At 44.9% G+C, this 10,168-nt stretch overlaps 1 protein-coding gene across 1 annotated transcript in view; it reads left to right on the forward strand.

The window, feature by feature from the left end:
- The first annotated feature begins 638 nt into the window (after window positions 1–638).
- The window catches only part of LOC108790655 (extracellular calcium-sensing receptor-like), an 11,675-nt gene continuing 2,145 nt past the window's right edge, over window positions 639–10,168 (forward strand). Inside the window, exons 1-4 of the mRNA XM_018560967.1 lie at window positions 639–856; window positions 2,420–2,711; window positions 6,673–7,500; window positions 9,922–10,149. Of these exons, the coding sequence (XP_018416469.1) occupies window positions 639–856; window positions 2,420–2,711; window positions 6,673–7,500; window positions 9,922–10,149 (1,566 nt within the window). The remainder of the gene's footprint in view (window positions 857–2,419; window positions 2,712–6,672; window positions 7,501–9,921; window positions 10,150–10,168) is intronic.

Consider the following 10,168-nt stretch of genomic DNA (forward strand, 5'->3'; position numbering starts at 1 on the left):
GTGATTAAATACCACCGAAATAAAGCTCTATCTGTCCCCAAAAAAGGGTATAAAATTCATTTCAGTACAGCGCTGCATGACGGAATAAATGTCAGTTAAAGTACCGCAGCGCTGAATACTGAAAAATGGCCTGGATGGGAAGGGGGTTTAACACCGCGGATGTCAACTGGTTAAACATTTTAACAATCAGCTACTCTTGAACATTTAACGAATTCTGCTGTTTTGCTGATACTCGCTCCATGGCTCCGAGCGCCAACAATCATCCCACGTTCAAAGGCTGTTAAATTGCGTTGTTTCCCCGTATCTTCAGAAACAAATCACTTCTACTGTCGTGGTAACCAACCCGCTTCCCTATTTATAACGGTCTGGCCCTCTAGCAACTTCAGCGCAAAATTATAGCTAATTTGCCTACAAACGTCAGGTGGTCATAATAAACTGGCCACTCAGTGTGTATGGGGATGTGTAATGTTTGTATTGTGTATTTGGATTTTTATATGTTGCCATCTAATAAAACTTTGAATATTAAAAAAAAAAACTTTTCAAAGAAAGCAACAAAAACAAACGGGTCCCTAAACTATTGTTATTTCCCTGTATGTGCTCTGTAATGAAGGTAACAATATGTTTGTGTTATAAGGTGTATGACATTTATCTACAAGTCGCTCTGGCACGTCGTCCAGTATTATATCATTCCGGTATTGTCTTCCCATGGACCTGCATGCACCTTGGACGCTTCAGATCAGACGGGTATAACCTGGAATGGGGATATCATGGCTGGAGCAGTATTAACCCTTCACGTAGAGAAGGAATTTCCCCAATTAACCTTTACACAAAGGCCGGGCCAAGTCATCTGTAGGAAGTAAGACATTCTATTAACGTACATTTTCTCCTATGGCACAGTAAATGATCACATGCTCGTTTTACTACATTTATATTTCTCAAAGTAGTGTTTAAAGCTGAACTCCGGGATAAGCAAATATTGTCCTCATACAAGAGTCCTGTGTATTCTTCCTGGAATCTTGGTGAGCTTTATGTATTTCTTCCAGATCTGTGCAGTAATCGAGTGTGAGGCTTGGATGACTGGTCTTGTCTCTGCCCCCTCCTGTAATAAAGACTGGTCACTGCTGCTCTCTCTTCTTGTGCAGGATGACTGGTCTTGCCTCCGCCCCCTCCTGTAATATAGACCAGTCACTGCTGCTCTCTCTTCTTGTGCAGGGTGACTGGTCTTTTCTCCGCCCCCTCCTGTAATATAGACCGGTCACTGCTCCTCTCTCTTCTTGTGCAGTGTGACTGGTCTTGTCTCCACCCTCTCCGGTAATAAAGACTAGTCACTGCTCCTCTCTCTTCTTGTGCAGGGTGACTGGTCTTGTCTCAACCCTCTCCGGTAATAAAGACCGCTCACTGCTGCTCTCTCCTTGTGCAGGGTGACTGGTCTTGTCTCCGCCCCCCTCCTGTAATACAGACCACTCACTGCTGCTCTCTCTGCTTTTGCAGGGTGACTGGTCTTGTCTCCACCCCTTCTTGTAATAAAGACCGCTCACTGCTGCTCTCTCCTTGTGCAGGGTGACTGGTCTTGTCTTTTACTTACCTAATACCTGATCCCACGGAAGTCAGCACGAACCACTTTCTCCAGCTTCTGGACTGTCCTTGCATATAAAGCAAAGCTATGGGCCCCGCATTAGATGTGATAAAGTCAAAGGGCCTCCTATCCACCAGTGTGCAGGAAGGAAGAGGCTGTGGGTGCCGATCTTGGAGCTTATAGGAACAGGGATCAGGTGGGTAAATGTGCTTTACATAGGTCCCCCAGACCTAAACAATTACAGTTAAAGGATAAGTTCACCGTTTACAAAAATGAAAGAAATGCATATATTTTATATAAATAAATATGCATGTCTTTAATATTTGCATTCAAGCCTGGAAAGCATTGCAATTGTGATCACTGGATCAGGGCTGCGGAGCTCAGGCTTCTGCACATTCTCTCCATGTGTGTGTGTGTTGGGTAAACTCACTTGTGGTAGATCCGGGAATATTGGCAGCTCTACCTAGAGTGAGGACGGCTGGACTCTGTATGAGGTGATTTCATGCAGTTTGAAGTCCAGCCATTCTTCCTCCATCTCTCCTAACTAAAACTCCCTAACTCAGTACGAGCTCTGCGTGGGAGAGAATGTGCTGAAGTCTGAGCTTTGCAGCCCCGATCAAGTGATCACAATTGCAATGCTTTCCAAGCTTGAATGCAAATATTACTTATCCTTTAAACAGTCATAACAGTTACACAGTATTTTTTTTTTTCTACCAGCAAATCGGCTTTAACTGATTTAAGAGGCCAGTGGTGTCCCTTCTCCTTACAGTCGTAAAGTCTTTCATTTTTTACATCTTTATAGAATACATTTGATATAATTTTCCATCTTCCTTTTACTTTCAGTCTTCCTTTAGAAAAATATCTTCAGCTACAGACTATCAAATTTGCCATGGAAGAGATAAATAGCAACCCTTCCCTGCTCCCCAATGTGAGCCTTGGCTTCCAGATATATGACTCCTGCCGGGTGCTGCAGAAGGAGTTAGAAGGTAGCTTATGGATGATAACTGGGCTGAAAAAAGCCATACCCAACTTCCAGTGCCAAAAGAGGAAGCCGCTGGCTGCCATCATCGGCTACACTACCTCTACATTCTCTATGCTGATGGCTCATATTTTAAGGGTGATCAAGATTCCGCAAGTATGTATAGAATATGTATTGATGAATAATCATTTGACAAGAAAGTTCCTGGTTTAAACTGGGGTTCCTTTCTTTGTATCAGAGATAACCGGAGAAGGCTTATAAGGACCAATGTGATGGTCTCCATGTATCCAATAACCACTCGAGCCAAGTCTTAGCTATTATCAATGAAGAGTTGTTAGGCACAAAAGTGGTGAATGGTATTGGAAGGAAATCCTAATAAATCTGGATCAATGATGACTTCCATGTGTCTCTATCACTGGACTTTGTGTTTAGCCCTCACTTGTCAAAGTAGAACTGTAACATTAACACAAGTGTCCCCCCCCCACCCCCCGTAACATAGTTTTATTATCACTTCTTCCTGCCAGTAGATCTGCCATATGGGCACAAAGCTTTTCATTACACAGTAATTTTGCAGAGCATCGTTGTCACCCTGGTCAGGGTAGGCTTAGATGGATGGACATGTAACTTTAAATGGGCTTTGCAGCTTCAGCTCTCACACCTGCATACCCCGTTATTGATCATAGCAATTGTTATATATGTGCTATGGGCCTTTTTGCTAGGTTATAACTAGGGATGCACCGATACTAGTATCGGTATCTGTGCCAATGCCGAGTATTTGGGCAAGTACTCGTACTCGCCCAAATGCTCCGATACCTTCCCCATTACCGGAACGGTCAGAGGAAGGGGAACATGGAGCCAGCTTCCAGGGCGATCAGGAAGCTGGGCGGCGAGTAATGACCCGCCTCCCCACTTCCTGATTGGCAGAACAGCTCCATGTCAGCTTCCCGGCCAATCAGCATCGAGCCAGACGAACAGCCGGTTCCTTGCTCATTGGCTGGGAAGCTGGCTTTCCAGCCAATCAGCATCAAATCGGTTTCCCGGCCATTTAGGAAGCTGGGAGGCAGGTCATTACTCGTCGCCTGGCTTCCTGATTGGCCAGGAAGCCGGCTCGATGCTGATTAGCTGGAAAGCCGGTTTCCCGGCCAAGCACAATCAAGCTGTCCAGATGACATGGAGCCGGCTTCTCGGGCGACCAGATTGCGCAGGAAGCCGGCTCCATGCCAGCAAAAGCACCGGTATCAGTACTTGTACCGAAAAAACGGTATCGGTGCATCTCTAGTTATAACTATGTTGTTGCTTAAAGGGACACTAAACACAAGTTAGATCTTAAAAATGGCTCTTACAGCAATTACTTTAAAAATAACGGATCTTCTGACACAGTTTATATCACATTTCTGAGCATATATTATATTTCTGAGTTGATAAAAGCTGTGTCAGAAGATCTGTTGTTTTTAAAGCAATGGCTATAAGAGCTGCACTGCAACTCACTGCTGTCATTTTGACAGCCAGGAATTGCTGGCAAATGCAATATTACATATCTAAAGACATCAAGCATAACGTTTTGTTAATCTTACAAAATGATTTTTTTATTTATGAACCTAGCCAGTAGCCCAATAGGAGTGCTGGGTTTTAATAAAGTAACATTTATGAAAGTATCACACCTTTGATTGTATACTTCAAAGTTCCACCTATGTATGCAGATCTTATTTTTTACAAGATGGGGCTAGCACCTTTTTGGGGCTTTTTTTTCAATCGATAAAATTGTTTTGCTGATGGTTGAGGGAGCAAGTTGTCTCCTAGCTCAATCTGCTGCCCCTACTATACTTGTGGTTCTTTTCTAACGGCAAGGCAGAGGGAAGGACTATCCTAAGGCCGCGTTCACACCAGGGCGGTTTGGCCGCACAGATCCGTCGACATGAACGATCCCATACATCCCATACATCGCATACATCAGCCCCCCGATCCGAACCGCCCTACACCCCCGCCCAAATTGCTCCCTGACCCTTTTTGCTTTCAATTGCACTGAAACGCAATTTAAAAACTCCCAAAACGGCCCTTTTAAAATCTGCACAGAAATTGCGCTGATCCGCAACCGCCCTGGTGTGAATGGGGCCTTAATGTCAAACCATGCAGACATATAACAGGAAATCCCCATTCAACTTTTAGAGGGATGCAGGATCAGCCAGTCAAGATTTGGATTTTTAGAACTCCCAGGGCTCCAAGATGCACAGTATAGTGTATGATAGTACATACGGAGACCTAAAGGTGCCTGCTTTTGATTTTTGAGGCCATTCTAGATGCTGTTAGATAAAGACCTATATGCGTTAACAGTCCTAATTGTAACAACCTTGGCCCTGAGTTTGGGTCATAAAAGGCCTAGTCTTATTAAAGGAGAACTATGGGGTTAAGGCTTTTCCCCATAGTTCTCCTTAGGGTAATGGGAGGACACAAACTAGCGTCCTCCCGTCACCCTAGGCTCAGTATACTGTACTAAGACGCCGCAGTATACCGCGAGCTACTGCTCGCGGTATACAGAGATGCCGCAGCTTAAGCGGATCCCGACAATTATGTCTGGATCCGCCCAGCTATGTGACTGACAGCTGGCTCTGCCTATCTAGAGGCAGAGCCAGCTGTACCCCCCCCCCAAAGCCGACCTGTGACAGTCTCATTGTCACAGGTCGGCTAGAACTATGAGGTGAGTGAAAAGCACACGCCTCATAGTTTCTTGACCAAATATGGATAATTTGGGTTTAACCCCTTTACGACTGACGACATGCAGTGTACGCCGCTGGCATCGGCATGTTTAAACAGCTTTTGCCACCGGGACTCTGTTTAAACTTGTAAAGCCGACTGTCAGCTTTACAATAGAAGCGATTCTGGCGATTCAGCTGTCGCCAGATGGGTCCTATGGGCCGTTGAAGGGGCCCCCCCCACAAGCCCGACCCCCCCGCCGTGCTTCCCGGGCTCCGTTGCCCCTCCTACGGGCCCGGGACTGGCTTCTCTGGTGTCAGCGGGGAGCTGGGGAGGAGATGGATGAACCTCCGTTCGTCGATCCCCTCCTTGTTCTATGGGACCGGGAGCGATGCAGATTGCATCACTTCCGGTCCCATAGCTGTCAGTGCCGGGCTCCTGAAGCCTACGATCTGCACTTATTTCTAGTGTTGAGGTGACAGTCGGGGTCTTTTGGACACCCAGCATCACCTTAAAGAGTACCTATCACCACTATCTGCTATCACATGGGGGGCTATGTGATAGCAATCAAAGTAAAGTAAAAAAAAAAAAAAAAACAGTTTCTAAAATTAAAATGAAGTAAAATAAATCTAAAAATAATAAAAAAAGTTTTTAAAGTCCCCCGCGAGCACGCGCGGCGCAACGTAAACATGCGTCGGGTGTGCCTACGTATGAAAACGACAAACGCGCTACACATGTTGGGTATCGCCGCGCACGCCGGAATGAGAGCAATAATTCTAGGGCCAGTATTTTTGGATATCTCTAAATTGATGACCTGAGTGGGCTTTTAAAGCGTCGTCTATGGACTTTTTGGGGTACTGAAGTTTGTTGCCGTTTCACGGACGCACACAATTTTTAACCTGGGCATGTTGGGTATCTATGTACTCATTGTAACCTCATCGTTTATATTTTATTTTCAAAATGGGTATTGTATTGTGTTTTAGGGCATTTAAGTACATTTTTCACTAAATTGTGGGGTTTGATAAAGAGTTGCGCTAATATCGTGCAACATAAAAATTTCCAACTGCCACCATTTTATTTTATAGGGACTTGGCTTTCAGAAAATATATAACGTTTGGGGCTTTTAAGTAAATTTCAGGTCTAAAATGTGGAATATAACATGAGTGCAAAAAATGGAAAAAAAAGGCCTCAGTCATGAAGGGGTTAATTGCCATTTCACGTTGTCAATTGACTTTAATTCCTTTTGCACAAATGGCAAATGTTCATTGAATCTTCTAAATTTCTCTAAAATTGTGGGGAAATGAGAACGTTGGATTTTACTGTCTAGTTATCTATTTCCAAAATAAACTTTACAGATGTTTTTCATATTCAAAATATTACTTTATTATATATGTATACCTGTATATATGTGTGCGTTTATTTTCAGATTAGTCATGTATCCACCAGTTCCCTTCTCAGTGACCGGACTCAGTTTCCATTCTCCCTCCGCACTGCTCCCAGCGATGCCTATCAGTCTAAAGGACTAGCACATTTGGTGCTGCATTTCGGATGGACCTATGTAGGAATGATTGCCGATTCTAATGACTATGGCTACCAAGGAATTCAGGGGGTGAGGCAGGAACTAATCAAATTGGGAGCCTGTGTGGCATTTATAGAGTATATCCAAAACAGTCGGCCGGACAAAAACATTCCACGCATCATCCAGACTATCAAGAATTCCAGAGCTAATGCTATAGTTACATTTGTTTCAGATGTTGATCTCATTCCTCTGCTTGAGGAGCTTTTGCTTCACAATGTTACCAAGAAGACTTGGGTGGCCAGTGAAGGTTGGGCAACTTCGACCATGTTGTCCTCTGAGAAATACTCAACACATCTCACTGGAACAATGGGATTCGCTTATTACAGTGAACACATACCAGGCTTCCGTGATTTCATTGAAAACATCCGGTTCTCCGAGTTATCACAACTGTGGGACTTGATGTTCTGGGAGGAAAAGGCTGGCTGCACTTTTTTAGATTACAAAAACATAACCTTCACCCGGGAAAGGCCTGCAAGAAATTGCACCCATAATGATATCATTGAAAATGTTCGGATAAGCTTGGGTGATGTCACCAGCTTACGTCTCTTTTATAACCTCTACAGTGCTGTATATGTGATTGCCAAAGGCTTGCATGACTTGCATGTCTGCCAAAATGGCAGTGGACCTTTTTTGAATGGCAGCTGCTCAGACATTTGGAATGTGAAGCCATGGCAAGTAAGATCTGCTCCTGTAATATGATTTACTAAAAATATATACTACACACATTTTATTTTAGGGGAGGACTGGGCTACTGGGTATTATATAGCTGTTCAGACCTGCAATCACAGCTTCCGGTAGGGGGACGTTTTCCAGCACTGACTTCCTTTGCTGGTTTGAGTTGTCATGTGACCAAATATGAGAAATGTAATAAAAGCCAATGCTGGGAGGTATGACGGTGAGTCACAATACACCTGCCTTTGACAAAACCCACCCTTCACCATGCCCACCAATCATGGTAGTACCATGCCGCACTTTACATGGTATACTTCCTCCCAGGCCAGAGAAATCTGTCCCTTCCAGGAAAGGACAAGTTTGTTTTGTTAGTCCTCAGACCAAAGGCTCAAAGTCCTTCTTAGTCCTCTTGTGTTTAAAAGGATACATAAAATGTTGTAACAGATAAAGACAGATAGACCCTTTTAGAAGGTCATTCTGTCCAAAACTGATACTTTAAGGGTTTTTTTGAGAGTTAAACCACCTGAAAGTCTCTTTTACCTCTCGGAGACTATTGGTGAGATTCACATGCTGTGTTGCTCAGTCAGAATACTTGTCGTGCCCATCAAAGGGCGCTCCCACCATCCCTGATGGATATTTTTAGATATTTTATGTTACAAAAAATGTAACAAGAAGAGTTGAAGCTCACAAAGTAATCCACTAGACAAGGTGCATTGAGACTCCCTGCCTGAAGGATACCCACTCTAATATGTTTCACTCTTATGGGGATTAATCGTAGAGATACATGGAAGAAATCTAGCTGCATTTTTTTCTGGCTCTCTCAGGGCTACTACAATATAAATCACAATCTTTCTTGTTGTTATTCTGACAATTGTTTGCCCAAAAATAAAAACTAACTACAGCTTCCGTCCACTTCCTCACACACCAAGGACATCACTGTGCCTCACTACTGCCTCCTGGGAGGTCTTAAGAGAACAGTCTCCTGTTGAGCCAGAGCTAGAGCTCTTCAAGCAGCAGAGAGCAATAGCTTTGCTGATTGCAAAGCTATAGGCCTGACATTTTGGGGAGTGTGTCAGAGAGACCACTGCTTCCACACAGATAGTAACGGTCCTTCTCTGCAGCATGACTGCAGGGGACAGGATTTTGCACTTAGGACATGGATGTTTCTAAAGGAAACAAAAAGTAATACTTTGCAAACTTTAAACTTAAAGGAGAACTATGGGGTCAGTGTTTTTCCCAATAGTTCTCCTAAGGGTCACGGGAGGACACAAACCAGCGTTCTCCCATGACCCAAATCTCAGTATATTGCAGGCTACAGCTCGCGGTATACTGAGAACGCCGCAGATGGGATGGATCCCGACATTACTGTCGAGATCCACCCAGCTGCGTGATCGACAGCTGTACCCGCCCACTCCCTCGTCCGCTCTGCCAGTCAGCGCTGGAGGATCAGAGCGGGAAGGGGGAATCCCTGCAGGGAGCCGTAAGTGACAGTCACGGCTCTCTGCAGGGACAGGATCGAGAAGTGAGTGAGCGACGGTATGTGTCCGCTCACTTCCCGATCTATTGAGCCGACGTGTGACAGCTTCATTGTCACTCGAACTATGAGCATGAATGAAAATCACTCACCTCATAGTTCTCCTTTGAAGGAGAACTATGAGGTGGGTGATTTTCACTCACCTCATAGTTCTAGCCGACCTGTGACAATGAGACTGTCACAGGTCGGCTCAGTAGATCGGGAGGTGAGCGAACACATACGTTCGCTCACCTCTCGATCCTGTCCAGCGTTCGCTCACCTCTCGATCCTGTCACGGCTCTCTGCCGTGACAGGGGAGGGGCTGGATTCCCCCCTCCCCCTTCCGATCCGCCAGCGCTGACTGGCGGAACAGACGGGGGAGGGGGCGGGTACAGAGGGGCAGGGGGAGGGGCTGGATTCCCCCCTCCCCGTTCCGATCCGCCAGCGCTGACTGGCGGAACAGACGGGGGAGGGGGCGGGTACAGCTGGCTCTGCCTCTAGATAGGCAGAGCCAGCTGTCAGTCACGCAGCTTGGCGGATCCCGGCACAATTGTTGGGATACGCTTCAGCTGCGGCGTCTCAGTATACCGCAAGCTACAGCTCGCGGTATACTGAGCCTAGGGTGACGGGAGGACGCTAGTTTGTGTCCTCCAGTTACCCTAAGGAGAACTATGGGGAAAAGACTTAACCCCATAGTTTTCCTTTAAAGTCCTTTTGGGCTTTATTATGTCCTTAGTACCTAGTATTAGATATAAAGATGATTAAGGCTAAAGATAAAATGGACTAACATTACAAAAGAAATCCAAACATCTCCACTTTTAAATATTATTTAGTATGTCTTAAAATTCTATGCTAAAAAATGACTATTTTGATGAATGAAAACCATTGCTTGGGTCACTTTTCTCCTGCAGGTGTTCCACTACATGAAGAATGTTAGACTGAAGCTGATCAGTGGAAGGGATTTGTTCCTAGATGAACACGGAGATCCTCCTCCTGTCTACGATATTGTAAACTGGCAAAAAGACTTAAATGGTATAATAAGACAGGTCAAGGTGGGAACATACAATAGCATCGCTGCATACTCGGACGCTCTAATTATTAACATGAGTTTTGTACAATGGGCTTCTGGTAATCAGCAGGTAAGATGATTAGCTAATA

Source organism: Nanorana parkeri, unplaced genomic scaffold (assembly GCF_000935625.1).
Source record: "Nanorana parkeri isolate BGI_ZX_2015 unplaced genomic scaffold, ASM93562v1 scaffold491, whole genome shotgun sequence".
Classification (NCBI taxonomy): Eukaryota; Metazoa; Chordata; class Amphibia; order Anura; family Dicroglossidae; genus Nanorana; species Nanorana parkeri.